At 36.4% G+C, this 15,127-nt stretch overlaps 3 protein-coding genes across 3 annotated transcripts; all 3 read right to left on the reverse strand.

The window, feature by feature from the left end:
• Positions 1-390: 390 nt before the first annotated feature.
• LOC129266803 (synaptogenesis protein syg-2-like) lies at positions 391-4,448 on the reverse strand. The gene is made up of 5 exons (XM_064103278.1): positions 4,064-4,448; positions 3,366-3,692; positions 2,416-2,754; positions 1,762-2,070; positions 391-1,202 (listed from the first exon to the last, which is right to left on the reverse strand). The coding sequence occupies exons 1-5, from the start codon at positions 4,446-4,448 to the stop codon at positions 1,039-1,041; spliced, it is 1,524 nt and encodes a 507-aa protein (XP_063959348.1). The 3' UTR covers positions 391-1,038.
• A 501-nt stretch (positions 4,449-4,949) lies between these two features.
• On the reverse strand, positions 4,950-8,635 carry LOC135155058 (uncharacterized). Its single transcript, XM_064103580.1, has 4 exons — positions 8,484-8,635; positions 7,253-7,606; positions 6,537-6,875; positions 4,950-6,288 (listed from the first exon to the last, which is right to left on the reverse strand). The coding sequence occupies exons 1-4, from the start codon at positions 8,536-8,538 to the stop codon at positions 5,864-5,866; spliced, it is 1,173 nt and encodes a 390-aa protein (XP_063959650.1). The 5' UTR covers positions 8,539-8,635; the 3' UTR covers positions 4,950-5,863.
• Positions 8,636-8,935: 300 nt separating this feature from the next.
• LOC129267202 (uncharacterized) lies at positions 8,936-14,883 on the reverse strand. Its single transcript, XM_064103581.1, has 6 exons — positions 14,738-14,883; positions 13,511-13,864; positions 12,411-12,743; positions 11,757-12,104; positions 11,126-11,434; positions 8,936-10,664 (listed from the first exon to the last, which is right to left on the reverse strand). Exons 1-6 carry the CDS (start codon positions 14,790-14,792, stop codon positions 10,564-10,566), a joined length of 1,500 nt encoding a protein of 499 aa, XP_063959651.1. The 5' UTR covers positions 14,793-14,883; the 3' UTR covers positions 8,936-10,563.
• Positions 14,884-15,127: the final 244 nt, after the last annotated feature.

Genomic DNA, 15,127 nt, shown 5'->3' on the forward strand with positions numbered 1-15,127 from the left:
TTGTACCCGTAGTCACAAGTTATTCAAGTCTTAAGCGGACCCTCTCTTAAATACATGGTCTAAATACATATTAAAGAACTATACGATTTTATTGAAATAACAATTGATTCTCATGCTGATGAAAACTTTGGTACATGTTGCATTTCCGGAGGTGTATTATGGAACCTCGAATATTTTATTTTTTATTCAAAAATACGATGTGAATCTAAAAAAATGATCAGTTACAATTGACTCACGTCTTTCACATTACTGTAGTGTACAAAGCACTGTACATGTATAGAGCAAAAATAAGCCGAAGAAGCAAGATTTGTATATATGTAAAGAGCAAAAAAAGAAAGAAAAAAAAAATCAGATGCCACACCTGATGGGGCACACTTGGCGCTCGCCTTTAAGATCGTGCATAATGCGGCACATATCTAAAGAAACCTTCTGCACTGCTTTTCCACCCAACCACTGTGCAGACATACGCCAAAAGAAGAGGAAACAACAACTGGAGGAAAAGGGTTAATTTCCTGTATTAAGAGCAAAAAAAAAAATAAAAATCATCTTCGATGGTGCACACTGGGCACCCACCTTTTATTTTAAGACACCTTGCGCGCACTCATGTATCTATATAGGTTCTTTTTCATATATCCATGCACATCATCACATGTGATCTTACCTGGCCTAATTTTATTGCTAAAATCAACCTCTTCCAATTCCTAGAAAAGATAAAACCAAAAAAAAAAAAAAAAAATCAAGAACACCAATTCGCTTATTTCATATCTACCATTGATCAACTATGTACTACACTTCGTTTAAGACAGTAACACACTATGTTCGAAAAATATGATTTTTTTTTTAAGCAAGTTAGCTCATTAGTCGGGAGAAATATCAGTACGTTCATATTTTGTTGATATGTGGCGGTGATGTATTTTGTTTCTCTTGATAATATTGTAACAAACTTTCTTCATTCCAAAGAAGAAAACAGAGCGGGAATGTTTTCGCCTTTCTAACTATTCAACAAGGACGAACCAGCAATTAAGTGAATACATTATTCTACTGAATCTGATGACAGGTGTTGTTGTTGAGTTCATTACCATTAAAGAACCAGTTTATTGAGGCTGTTGGTCTACTATCTGATCTACATGTGAGAATGGAATCAACGCTGTCTTGGGTGCCGAGTTCACGACGAACAGAGTAGTGCAAAATAATAGGAGGATCTAAAAATTAGAGAAAAAGAAATAGGATTGGTTTCACGAAAGACCGAGAGATCACTTATGTTATTTCAATATCCTTTCGGATAACACATTTAAAGGTATATACATTTTCAAGTTTTTTTCTGCTATAGTTAAGAGCTATGAATTAAGACGACACGATTATAAATGACAATTTTTCTTCACATAACGACGCCGTAAGGTTTGATATTGAATTCAATTTGAATTCAGCCTATCTACCGTATACCTTCCTATTAAGAAATAATAAAAAAAAAATGAATATTTGAAAAATCTTAATATTTTAGTATTAAAAAAAAGATTGTATCAGTATTTAGGAAATCTGTAAAAAGTGAATCATTGCTTACAACGAATTAAAACGATTTGTTTAATATTATAAGTTTGATGGAACATTCCTGATTATGGCGATTGGAAATCAAGTATGATTGTAATGTATTCATTAAGCAAAGCAATGCGAAGGTAGAATAATGATGATGAATTATTTTCACCACTAAATGATCGAACTGCTATGAAAATTATTTGATCGAAGTTTACGGATAAGACTTACAAAGGACATGAATGACATCATTAACACTCTGAGGCTTCATAGATACATCGTTCGGTTGAAAGACCTGACAAACTATAGATCTCCCATGATCATCCTTCTTCTGAGTGAGTGTGAGTACACTTCTTGCATCAAATCGATTATAAGTATTCAAGGAGGACTGTCTTTTAGATTTGTTGGTGACATTATTTGCTTCAAGATACCACTGGAAGGTTGGTTCTGGGTAACCATTGTTTGCTGTACAAGTTACGTTAGATGACACACCATCCTGTAAGCTTTGTGTTCCATCGAGAATAGGAGGATCGGATGGTCCTGTGATTTTTTTTTAATAAAGCGAAAAGTGATACGATATCGGTAGCAAAATAATCAAGTGGAATTTGATTAAAGGCTATAGATTGTAGTAAAAAAGAAATCCGAAACCCTGATACAAAATGATTTGTTAGGGATTCTTACAGTTTAATCTCTATTTTCCAAAAAGCACCAATTATTATCTTTATTGAAAGCGATACGTCCATGTCGCAGATGTATCAAAACGCCTGGCAACTGCTACCCAATTATCAAATATGATTTTATCACAGGGTTTCCGATAAGTGTTGCCTATTAATGTGCGGTAAATTTGTGAATTACAGTGTACTTAAGATATGTAGGGATACCTACCATTGACCATTACCATTAACTGTGTTTGACGCTGGTTCATTCCAACAGTGGCCACACACCGAAGATATTGATGGTGGTGCTCCCTCTTTGGATTCAGCTGAAGCGAAGACTCTGTATCACGTAAACCTTTATCATTCTGATTTGTTCTAGACGTAGAGGTCGTCCTTCCGGGATCTCCATCCAACCCAACTGACCATGATATAACTGCTGTCGGCCGAGATCCTACACTTGTGCAGATGAATGGTGTCATTGCGTTTTCAGAGATAGTCACGCTTCTTGTTCCAGCCTTGGAGATCGTAATTTTATTAGAAGTTGTAAGCAACAGATCACTAGGCGAAACTACAAATGCCACAAAACAAAATAATCGTAAGCACTTAGAATAAAACGCAGTAGAACTGATTTTTTTAAATTTTTTTATTTCCTTCATATTTATAGATGTACATAGAAATAGTCAACCGGATTCATTTTTTTTTCTTTGTCCCTCATTTATATTCCTTTCATTCATTTAAATGAATATGTTTCTGCTTTGGTTTCTCCCTATATTTGTTAGATTATTTTAATGCTAAAAAGTGGTGATTGGCAAAACAGCCTTAGGCAACATGGTAGGTTTAACCTAAAATGTTTCGGCTGAATAGTGCACTTTCTAGTAACATAAAGGTGTATTGAAGTTTGACTGTACAAACAGTGAAGATCAATGAAATAATATCAACCATTTATGACATCTAGAGGTAAACATTGTGAAGGTGTGCTAATAAAAAATTCCGAAAAAATCATTTGAAATGGAGAAATGTGTTATAGTTGAACATTGGGTCCTCATCTTCATTTGGATATACACAATGTCAACATTAAATAATATCAAACGCAAAAGTAAATAATGTGTGTTTGAGACTGTGAGTGGGTGTGCGGTTGTTTATAAAGAAGTAAAGACCTTTAATGTTAAACATACTTACCCTGAACCTCTACACGTACGGTTGTATTGAGACTCTGATCTAGTTCCCGATGTAAAGCAACACATGTTAAAATCTTTCCATCGTCATCCCTAGACGGTGTTATTCCAATAATTCTACAAGATGCGTAGGTATCACCCTTAACAGTATTGAACTGTTCCCCTAGTACGATCGCTACTCCACCAGGATTTTGCCACTCCAGTTCTGGAGGTGGTCTAGCACCTTGGACTGTACATGTTAGACTGTGGGTTCGTCCAAGTGTAAGGGTTACTGATTCTCCATCAGAGTAGTCAGAGCGGTTGTCTGTAATCAACAGCGAGCTAGGTTTGACTGAATGTTAAAGGGAATAGGTCATGGAAATGTTAATCTATATGTACAATTTAGTGTTCATTACCGAATAAAATGTCACTTAAGCAGATTGTTCTGTAAAAAACATTTTGGTAATCATTTTCATTCGTGATTCAAACTGTACAAATAAAATGATACGCGAGAATCGAAGTGAGCAATAATGATCAGATCTTTGATACTATTGTCATACTAATTTATTCTGAACATTGCGATGGTTTGTGAAATATTGCGTTATTAAAGTTCTTTGATTTCTTTTGATCAATACGGATGGACTTATTATTTCTTTGAAACTATTACGCACACTTAAAAATCAAAATCAAATCAATAAAACGAAAATGATGCAAAATATTTACCTGGTGACAGTACCCTCAGTTCAATCAAACCTGGAAATATATCAGCACTGGTGGCAACCAAGCAACGATATCTGCCGCTGTCAACTACCCCTAGGTAACTTATTGTCAGGTTTCCGCTCGAAGAATCAGAGACCAAACTGTACTTGGACTCATCTGAAATGTATTTCTTGTGTGTAGGTTCTTTCCCGTCACCTGTATCCCTTGCTATGACCGCGTTTCTGTTTTCCACATGAAGCCAAGATAAAACACGATGTTCGGATGGGGGCGTAAATGCGCAAACAAGAGTTATATTCTTGCCAACAACCGGGAGAATATCAGAGTTCTGCAGAAAGGTAGATACGTTCATCCCATGTGTCTTATGAAAGGTAAAGATGACAAAGACCATTATATGAACTGAGAAATTCATTCTTCGTCCCGTATTTTAAGTCCAGATTTATTTTCCGATTGTATTAAAACAATATACCACCTATTCAGCTCAATATGTGAAATGAGCAGGAAGCGGTGTTTGCTTTCGATCAGCTATAAGCTGCCAAGGTATGGATTGACCTTTTTCAGTCACAGCGAAAATGAAAGCATTTATGCTTCAAGTAAAAGGTAGAATGTGGGATAATTGATTGCTCCTGCAATTAATCATTTATTTGAGTTCTATTCAAGGTTATTATCTGTAAAGCTTTAATAGGCAAATGCAATAAAGGTACGAATCAACTAATTCTGGCAAGAGGGCGAATAATTGTTTTTCATTCGATACAATGAGAGCCCTTGTATCAATTGTTTTCCAAATAAGTTTACTTTGTCGTGTATTATCATTAGGAATGTCCAATGAAAATGATAGCAAAATAATTTTAATTGTAAAACAATTGAAATGGATTGAATTTTTTTTTTTTTTATTGATAAATCAAACATTTGTGCACCCTTAACCGGTCTTAATAAATGCTACCAGGCAACAAAGAGAGTTGAAGATGTCGTCTGATTTTGGTCTACGAAGAGCCATGATGGTTGATTTGGGATGGCTGAAATAAAAGAGGAATATTTTTTTCTCAGGAAAATGGTTGGGATTATGTTGTCATTGAGACAAGTGACAAAATCATATAGGCCTTAAAACACACCCCAATATTGGGACCAAAGCTAAAAAGAATTCGTTGTCAATGCATGTCGAAATATACATAAATACCTGTGTAATTCTGAAGTGAAAATTATAGTTGCACAATTCTGCAAATCTTCATGAAATTTCATTTCACAATTTATTACTAAGGCTTTAACTATTAATACTCACATGATATGTTCAACACCATGCTTGCATTCATTGAGAGTTCCACGAGTGTTGTAGGCTGAACTGCCTGACAAAGAAGATGTTTTCTATGGTCAAAGCTATTTGGTATGAAGATCAGAGTGCTTTCAGCATCATATCGATAAGTGCTGTTGATGGATGTCTTCAGAGTTGAATTGCACGTGATGTTTCTTGACCCGATATACCAGTGGATGAGAGGAGCAGGGTATCCATTGAAAGCTGTGCAGGTTATTTCGGTTCTTATACTGGCTTGAAGATCCTCTGGGACCGTCAGTTTAACATAATCCGGAATGGCTTGAGGTGAACAAAATAAAGTAGTGAAATGTAAGATAGGTAGAACTTGGTGTAATAATGCATTTGGTCGGTACCGACGAGCATATCCTCAACTATATTTAACGTACAAATGAACCTATGAGCTTAAATGAAAAAGCCAACGTGGCCTTTGAAATCTCAGCAAAGGAACTAACAAGCTATTAGTTTTGATGATGTTGAAATATTTGGCAAACAAATTATCAGCCTGTTTTGGGTTTTAGTTTGTGAAGTATACGTTTGCAATGGAAGAACATATTCAAGATACACCGTAACTCACCGTACACCATCAATCTCGCTACCGCTTGATCAACAAACTTGCCATCAATATATGCGTTGCATTGAATGTTCTGTCCGTGGTCCTTCTTCCCTGGTAGTATTGTGATGGAAGTCTCAGAGTCAACCACATTATCATCTAAGACAACACTACGAGTCTTTGTGATGTTTAGAATACTAATGTTGCCAGTAGGAAAACACCATTCTAATTCAGTCGCTGGGAATGATCCAATCGCTTTACAAGTGACTGAAGTGGTTGACTCTTCTTTAATGTATAGACTTGTAGACGAAGTTCCATGTTCTTGGTGGCCTTTAGCGCGAGGAACCAACAGCAGCATGCTAGATGGTAGAACTACAAGATGAAGACAGCGGATTGACATACGAAACTTATTAAATCACCTAAAATCAACTTAAAGCTTTGAAAAATATTCGAGAAACAGAGAAAAGACATTGAGATGGTCAGTAGGTTTTGATCACCAAAAAAAGCTTACACTTTACATGCTTATTGTTATTTATATTATACCACCAAGCAAAGGACACAGGCAGAGGATAGTATGGAATATATAATGACATATTCTTTCCTTCCTAGGTAGTACTTACCATGAACATTAAAATGAACAGATATCTGGAGATTTTTTTGAAGTTTTGGATGTGATGCAGTGCACTTAAGTATCCTTCCTTGGTCATTCCTAGAAGGTTTGATTGTTACAATTTTTTGGGAGATATATAGGTTGTAGTTGTCTCGTATGGTATTATTCTGATCACGGGATAAATATATTACATCGTAGGGTATATGCCATTGTAGTACTGCAGGAGGCCTTGCCCAGTATGCTTCACATATAATGTTAAGTTGCTGTCCAGCTGTTACTGTCATAGTCGTGTTGTGAAAGTAAGGACGGCTCGATCTTTCGTCAATTATACGAATCCTCAAGGGTGGAGCTGTTGACAGAAAAAATATAAAAAATACATGTAGGCCTATTTGATTTTGACAGGACTTAATTTGAATGGTCTGAAAATAATGAAAGCTTTTTTTGGAAGGAATATAATTGTCTAAATTGTGTCGCCATTCTTAGATTAATGACACTAGGGAAATTTATTGTCATTAGCTTAGTATATTCAATTGTCGCCCAGGAAGAACAGTGCCAAATCTATCGGAGGGGGTTTAGGACGCAGTGCATTGCAGCTCATCGTCTTTGGGCCGCACCAACAGTACTGGTCAAACCCCCCTTGTAAAAAGCTAGATCCGCCACTGCAATCCGACCACAAATTCTCCTCTCAATTTTAATATCCCAATATCGTTGTTGCAATTTACTAACCTGGTGAAAATGGCGTTACATGTATGCTCCCGCTTCCAGGTTTCTCATTTCCGTATGTGCTGCTTAATGAGCAAGTATAATTATCGCTATCATTTTCATCAAGATTTCTAATGGTTAAATTTCCACTCGAATTATCAGCCGACAAGCTGAACTTCTCTGGGTCAAGATAGGTTGACACAATGCAATCCCTATACGGTAAACATAAATGAGAGGCCACCTCGACAGTGCCACCCTTGGTCCAGACCACTCGCCGATTTCTTGATTCCGGTGTGAACCAACAGAACATCGTAAAGTCTTCACCGATGACCGGAAGAGACTTGTCTGTCTGGATAGACACTTCAAATGCATGGTTTCCTGTATGGATGAGACGTAGGATTCGTTGGAGCAAAATCCACGATAAACATGATATATATGAAGTGATGTAATGATAAATACGACCTACCCTCTGGCATAGCCAAATGTAAGGATAGACTGATAGGGCAAGATTGGGCACCCAAGTATTTATATTTACGTGTTGGGTCATGGGGTTCAAATTTAAATTGTGTGGATTATGCCACTAATAATGGGAAAAGGCTTAAACAACTCTACTCTACAAACCTTCGATAATAACCAAATTAGTGCACAATATGTTTCCATAGCGCTTCTCCGGGTTGGTTATTCTAGGTCCCTCTTCAATAAATTTATTTTGCAACAAGGATAACAGATTTGTATTTCCTTTTAGCACAACTTACGTTGGGTTGCCTTAGTCATGTGCCTCCTTTTTGGACACGTTTCTGAGGTGATCAGACACCGGTGGATAAATATATTGCATAATAAGAGCGACCTCAACTTCTTTATCCCTAATCACTTACACCTAAGTAGATCGATGCTCAGTTTAATTTTTCACATATTCGATAAAGTTCCATGACTATAAGTTCTGGGATTCCACGGCAGCACTTGTGTCCTTTCGGCAAGGCGTTCATCTTCATTTGCCACTCATGTGTAGTAAATGGGTACCCGGTAGGAATGAATTCCTTGAATGCTCGATGCGCCCGTTCAAGGTAGTCGTTCTAAAGCCGGGTTAATAATATGCAGAGCTTAGAAATATTTGTATTAAGTGCTAAATGATCCATATTATTTTTTTATTATTGCTAAGTCTAGGTCTGTTTACATTCTACAATATCTACTTAATACACTCATATATAGGCCTACACCTATGCTACAATAAGTAATTAAGTCTAGGTAAACTTACCAAAAGAAATGGCAGGGCTCAGCAATAGATAAATAATTTGAAAAATGACCTCCATGACTATAGATATCGACAAATATCAAGCTGAGAATATGAGAACAAGATACGATCGAGTGCATTATGGTGTTTAAGAATCCATATTGATTTATAGCTCTGTAAACTAGTATTATAGAATCGATACAATAGTGATTCAGTTTCACAACACCAATAAGACATCAATTTAAAATGACATTTTGCGTGACTTGATGAATGAATAAGGGGGCGCTCTTTGTTGTATGGGTTATTTAAAATGGAAGTCTTTGCAACCGCTTCAATAAGAACCGGAAATATACTTTGACAAACGATAAGTGGCTTTGGATAAAGTTATTACACTGCTTTAGTGTGTTATATTCAGCAATAAAGAATCTCACAGATGGAAATAATTTAAGGAATATTGAAATAAAGAAATACAGATCTTTATTTGTTTTTATTACGCCGAGGCTTTTACAAGTGTTCAATACATGAAACACCAATAATTATTGTTAACGTTAACCCATCATATTAAACGATATGTAATGCACTTGATCTATAGAAAGTTTTGATATCAATGAAATAATTTCTACTTTTTACATATGGGTTTTAGAACCGTCCAACATAAACTCGCATTTATAACAATTGAATTTCAGAGAGCCGGAAAATTTAAGCATCACAATTTACCCGACCCTCAAGATTTCGGATAGCGGCAGCATCTCTATCTGAATCGGGTTTGAAATACATTGTCACATGGAGACTCAAATTGATAACAATTCAACACATGCCATTTACCATATAGAACAATCCATATGTTTACCTTGATGAATAATCCTTTCAGCTTTCATAAACCAGGAAAAGTATTATCATATGTGTGTGAAATGCACAACCTCGTGCTTGTTATCAATTATCTATTTAGAACCACCATTTGCAATCATGACAATGGTTGATAAATCAAGAATCTGGGATTCTAATTTCACCGAAAAATCACATATGACATGGTGAACCTATAACATATATATCCTGATTTACCACAATTTCAGCCATGTCTTTAAAGCATTCGAAAATACCTTAATTATTAAAACTGAATTACAAAAGTTTCATTCGCTTACCGATGGCTTGAGTTTCTCAGACTTGAAAAATTGTCAAGTTTACACTGAAGTAAAAGGTTAAATATTTCTGCCTTTGGATCAGAAAAAATAAGTAATTCTTGCATAATTTCAGCAAGCTCAAGAAAACAAAAACAAATTATCTTCAACTGCATTTTCAGAGCAGCCACAACCAACTTTTTTTCCCTCATGGTGTTCAAGTTGAGGTGTGTCCACTCTGTACAATAGCAATCCACATACCATGTATAAAACCCAATTAGGTGCATTGCTATGCTTTCCTATTCAAAATACACAATGCTAGGCCAAGACAGTTATGTCTTGCACAGCTGAATAACTCCTCACCATCAATGGCGTTCTCACTGTCATTGATTCAACTTACATTTTTGTAAAAGTAATTATCAGATTTTACTCATTTAAATCAAAGGGAATGCATTTTCAACGTGACAGACATAAACATCTGAGTGTTATCCGCATAAATCAACATGATACTGAACAGAGTGATGCCGAAAATATTTTTCATTCCGATCACATACAGAGAAAACAAGACAGGCCCGCCAGAGAGTAACGTAGAAGGTAAGCGGTCTGTAATCAGTCTTTTATACATTAAATGCATTAAAAACGGTTTGTGAATGACTTGACAAATATGAAAAAATATGCTTCCTTGCATAACAAGTAAATATAGCATCAGATGGAGCTTCAAAAAGGTCAAAATTGCCCAACCTTGAAGACTATTGCTTGTGGAATGTCGAGGTCCCGATGCTTGTCAGTATATCTTACCTGTAAGGCCTTTGCTTATGCCAAACTGTTAAAAAAACTGTCAAAATTGATTAAGTGCTTTAGAAATTAAATCCCCGTACTCATACGTACTGTTTATCATGTACTGTTTACATCAGGTGGGCCACAATAATGCTTTTGAGTGCCAGTACTGTAATAATTATGTAGTCATTCTATTCTATGATTAAAAATCATAACTTGGTTTTAAATACTGGTTGGCTGTCAACGAAGAGAGTTGAAGATGTCGTCTCGTTTTTTTCAACGATGATCCAAGACTGTGGATTTGGGATAACTGCATTTTTATGTAAAACAAGTCAATAAAGAAAAGAGAGTGATAGGTAAACAGTAAATGGTTACAATGATATTTGTAACTAGCCAATAATCTATGCCACACTACCCTCACACAGCTGGCATATAATAATGAGAATAATAGTAATAGTAATAATAATAACAACAATTATAATAATAGTAATACTGATAATATAATTTGAAATTATTATAGAATTTTATATGTCCGTCATGACTCGTCCTGGCTGAATATTGCTGGATTATGAATTAACGACGAAATTAGTGAAGAAAACAATTTTTACGTTCGTTTTTTATCGATGCGTGTCAATAATGCAAATAAATATCAGTGTAATTCTGAATCAAGCAAAAGTTACGATCGCGGGAATTTTAAAACGAAATAAACGATTACAAATTTGCATCGATTTCTATTTCGCAATGGCCTACTCAGTGATTATTGATACCCACATGACACGTTCAAGATCATGCTCCCATTCATCGATAGATTTAAGGGTGATGTTGGTTGAACTGCCTGGCATAGAATATGTTTCCCATTGTCAAACATATTTGGTACGAAGGTCAGAGTGCTTTCAGCATCATATCGATCAGCGCTGTTGATAGATGTCTTCAGGGTTGAATTGCCTGTGACGTTTCTTGATCCGATATACCAATGGATGAGAGGAGCAGGGTACCCATTGCGAGCTGTGCAGGTTATGTTGATCTTTATACCGTCTCTGAGATCCTCTGGGATCATGAGTTTAATATCATCCAGTGGGCCTTATGGAACACATTAACAAAAAAAAAGTGAAATGCAGGATTCATAATACTTGATGTAAAATGTAGGCCTTTTTGGTGGGTACTGATGGCATACCACCAACTAGCTACTATGAGAATACAAAATGTAAAAACGAACCCTTAGGCTCAGATGTAAAAACCAACTTGGCATAAGCCATTAGTTTGGATGATGTTCATTGGGGTTATTTGCCAGGCAAATTTTTTAGCACATTTGGTATATTTTTTGTAAAAAAATGCATTCGCAATGGAAGAACATATTTAGCCATGATATCCAATAGATGATTCAAGATCTTAAATAACTCACCGTACACCATTAATCTGGCTAGCGCTTGATCAACAAAGTTGCCATCCATATATGCGTTGCATTGAATGTACTGTCCGTGATCCTTCATCTCTAGAAGTATTGTGATGGAACTCTCAGTATTGACCAGATTATCATCTGAAATGACACTACGAGTCTTTTTGTTGTCAAGAATGCTAATATTGCCATTGGGAAAATACCATTTTAATTCAGTAGCTGGGAATGACCCAATCGCTTTACACGTGACAGAAGTGTTTGAGTCTTCTTTAATGTATAGACTTCTCGACGGAGTTCCATGTTCTTGGTGGCCTTCAGAGTGAAGAACCAACAGCAGCATACTAGATGGTAGAACTGCAAGATGAAAGCAGCGGATTGACATACAGAACTTATTAATATCACGTAAAATCAACTCAAGTGTATAATTTCTAAAGTGTTATTAAATAAAGACGTTTTGAAAATTAGAAATACGAGAGAAGCAGAGAAAAAAAAAAGACGCGTGTCACAAGACATTGAGATGGTAACTAGGTAACTAACCACAAAAGAAAGCTTACACTTAACATGCTTAAAGTTGTTTATATGTCAGTAAATATCAGACAAAATGAGAAGGATGGTATGAACATCTCGTTAAATATTCTTTCCTTCCAAGGTGATACATACCGTGAACATTCAGATGAACCGATAGTTGAAGATTGTTTTGAAGTTGTGGATGTGATGCAATGCACTCAAGTATCCTTCCTCGGTCATTCCTAGAGGCTTTGATTGTTACAGCTTTTTGGGAGATATACAGGTCGTCTTGTATGTCATTAGACTGATGACGAGATAAAGATATTACACCGTAGGGTATGTGCCACTGCAGTACTGCAGGAGGCCTTGCCCAGTATACTTCACATATGATGTTAAGGCGATGTCCAGCCGTTACGGTTATAGTCGCATTGTGAAAGTAAGGACGATTCGATCTCTCGTCTATGACACGAATCCTGAAGGGTGGAGCTGGTGACAGAAAAACAGAAACATATACATGTAGGTCTACTTTATTTTGGAAGGAATTAATTTCACAGGTCTGAAAATAATGAAAGTTTACCTCTTATGGAAGGAATATAGTTTTCTAAATTATGTCGCCATTCTTAGATTAATGACACTAGGGATATATTGCCATTTGCTTGATCAGGTTATTCAATTATTGCCTTACTGTCCATGTAATCGATATTATTAAGGTGTATGTCGAGGAAAGAACAAATATCAATTGTCCTGCATAAAGCAGCTCACCTACTCATGCAGAAGTAATGAACGCTCAGTCATGTAACATGTACTTTTAAATTAGCCAAACACCAGGCAAATATGCCATCTATTCAATTCAACATAATCGATAGTGGAGGCCATTGCGAAAGACTTTTATTTGTGGAATCCTCTGTCCTTCCTACGGTGGCCATAACAGCGACCTTAAATTTATTCAATTCCAGAGGCAGATCTTAGTTCCACTTTGCAATATATATATATATATATATATATATATATACATACATAAATTTATATATCCAACTCCTCTTTCTCTCCCGGAGAGGGTCGCCCGGGCGGAACAGTGCCAAATCTTTGGGAGGGGGTTTTGGACGCAGTGCGTTGCAGCTCATCGTCTTTGGGCCGCACCAACAGTACTGATCAAACCCCTTCTAGTAAAAATATAGATCCGTCACTGCTATTTAAGCACAAATTCTCCTTTCGGGCTTAATATCCCAATATCGTTGTTGCAATTTACTAACCTGGTGAAAATGGCGTTACATGTATGCTCCCGGATCCAGGTTTCTCATTTCCGTATGTGCTGCTTAATGAGCAAGTATAATTATCGCTATCATCTTCATCAAGATTCCTAATGGTTAAATTTCCACTCGAATTATCAGCCGACAAGCTGAACTTCTCTGGGTCAAGATAGGTTGACAATATGCAATCCCTATACGGTAAACATGAATGAGAGGCCACCTCGACATTGCCACCCTTGGTCCAGACCACTCGCCGATTTCTTGATTCTGGTGTGAACCAACAGAACATCGTAAAGTCTTCACCGATGACTGGAAGAGACTTGTCTGTCTGGATAGACACTTCAAATGCATGGTTTCCTGTATGGATGAGACGTAGGATTCGTTGGAGCAAAATCCACGATAAACATGATATATATGAAGTGATGTAATGATAAATACCACACACCCTCTGGCATAGCCAAATGTAAGGATAGACTGATAGGGCAAGATTGGGCACCCAAGTATTTATATTTACGTATTGGGTCATGGGGTTCAAATTTAAATTGTGTGGATTATGCCACTAAGGATGGGAAAAGGCTTAAACAACTCTACTCTATAAACTTTCGATAATTACCAAATTAGTGCACAATATGTTTCCATAGCGCTTCTCCGGGTTGGTTATTCTAGGTCCCTCTTCAATAAATTTATTTTGCAACAAGGATAACAGATTTATATTTCCTTTTAGCACAACTTACGTTAGGTTTCCTTAGTCATGTGCCTCCTTTTTGGACACGTTTCTGAGGTGCTCAGACACCGGTGGATAAATCTATTGCATAATAAGAGCGACCTCCACTTCTTTATCCCGAATCACTTACACCTAGATCGATGCTCAGTTTATTTTTTCTGATATTCGATGAAGTTCCATTACAACAAGGTCTGGGATTCTACGGCGGCACTTGTTTCCTTTGGCAAGGCATTTATCTTCATTTGCCACTCATGTGTAGTAAATTGATACCTGGTAGGAAGGAATTCCTTGAATGTTCGATGCGCCCGTTCAAGGTAGCCGTTCCAAAGCCGGGTAAATAACAAACAGAGCTTAGACCTATTTGGATTAAGCGCTAAATGATGCATATTAATGTTATTATTATTGTTAACTCTAGGTCTGTTTACATTCTACAATATCTACTTAATACACTCATATATAGGCCTACACCTATGCTACAATGAGTAATTAAGTCTAGGTAAACTTACCAAAAGAAATGGCAGGGCTCAGCAATAGATAAATAATTTGAAAAATGAACTCCATGACTATAGATATCGACAAATATCAAGCTGAGAATTTGAGAACAAGATACGATCGAGTGCATTATGATGTTTAAGAATCCATATTGATTTATAGCTCTGTAAACTAGTATTATAGAATCGATACAATAGGGATTCAGTTTCACAACACCAATAAGACATCAATTTAAAATGACATTTTGCGTGACTTGATGAATGAATAAGGTGGCGCTCTTTGTTGCATGGGTTATTTAAAATGGAAGTCTTTGCAACCGCTTCAATAAGAACCGGAAATATACTTTGACAAACGATAAGTGGCTTTGGATGAAGTTATTACACTGCTTTAGTGTGTTATATTCA

Source organism: Lytechinus pictus, chromosome 8 (genome assembly GCF_037042905.1).
Source record: "Lytechinus pictus isolate F3 Inbred chromosome 8, Lp3.0, whole genome shotgun sequence".
Classification (NCBI taxonomy): domain Eukaryota; kingdom Metazoa; phylum Echinodermata; class Echinoidea; order Temnopleuroida; family Toxopneustidae; genus Lytechinus; species Lytechinus pictus.

What these genes read in the sequence shown, in the direction of transcription:
- LOC129266803 (XM_064103278.1), bottom strand. Translation starts at nt 4,448, where the DNA reads ATGGTCTTTGTCATCTTTACCTTTCATAAGACACATGGGATGAACGTA. An exon ending in CGTACGTGTAGAGGTTCAGG is followed by an intron (nt 2,755 to 3,365) that starts GTAAGTATGTTT and finishes TGGCATTTGTAG; the next exon opens with TTTCGCCTAGTGATCTGTTG. An exon ending in GTTAATGGTAATGGTCAATG is followed by an intron (nt 2,071 to 2,415) that starts GTAGGTATCCCT and finishes AAAAAATCACAG; the next exon opens with GACCATCCGATCCTCCTATT.
- LOC135155058 (XM_064103580.1), bottom strand. Translation starts at nt 8,538, where the DNA reads ATGGAGGTCATTTTTCAAATTATTTATCTATTGCTGAGCCCTGCCATT. An exon ending in GAGCCCTGCCATTTCTTTTG is followed by an intron (nt 7,607 to 8,483) that starts GTAAGTTTACCT and finishes TCATCCATACAG; the next exon opens with GAAACCATGCATTTGAAGTG. An exon ending in TGTAACGCCATTTTCACCAG is followed by an intron (nt 6,876 to 7,252) that starts GTTAGTAAATTG and finishes TTCTGTCAACAG; the next exon opens with CTCCACCCTTGAGGATTCGT.
- LOC129267202 (XM_064103581.1), bottom strand. Translation starts at nt 14,792, where the DNA reads ATGGAGTTCATTTTTCAAATTATTTATCTATTGCTGAGCCCTGCCATT. An exon ending in GAGCCCTGCCATTTCTTTTG is followed by an intron (nt 13,865 to 14,737) that starts GTAAGTTTACCT and finishes TCATCCATACAG; the next exon opens with GAAACCATGCATTTGAAGTG. An exon ending in TGTAACGCCATTTTCACCAG is followed by an intron (nt 12,744 to 13,510) that starts GTTAGTAAATTG and finishes TTCTGTCACCAG; the next exon opens with CTCCACCCTTCAGGATTCGT.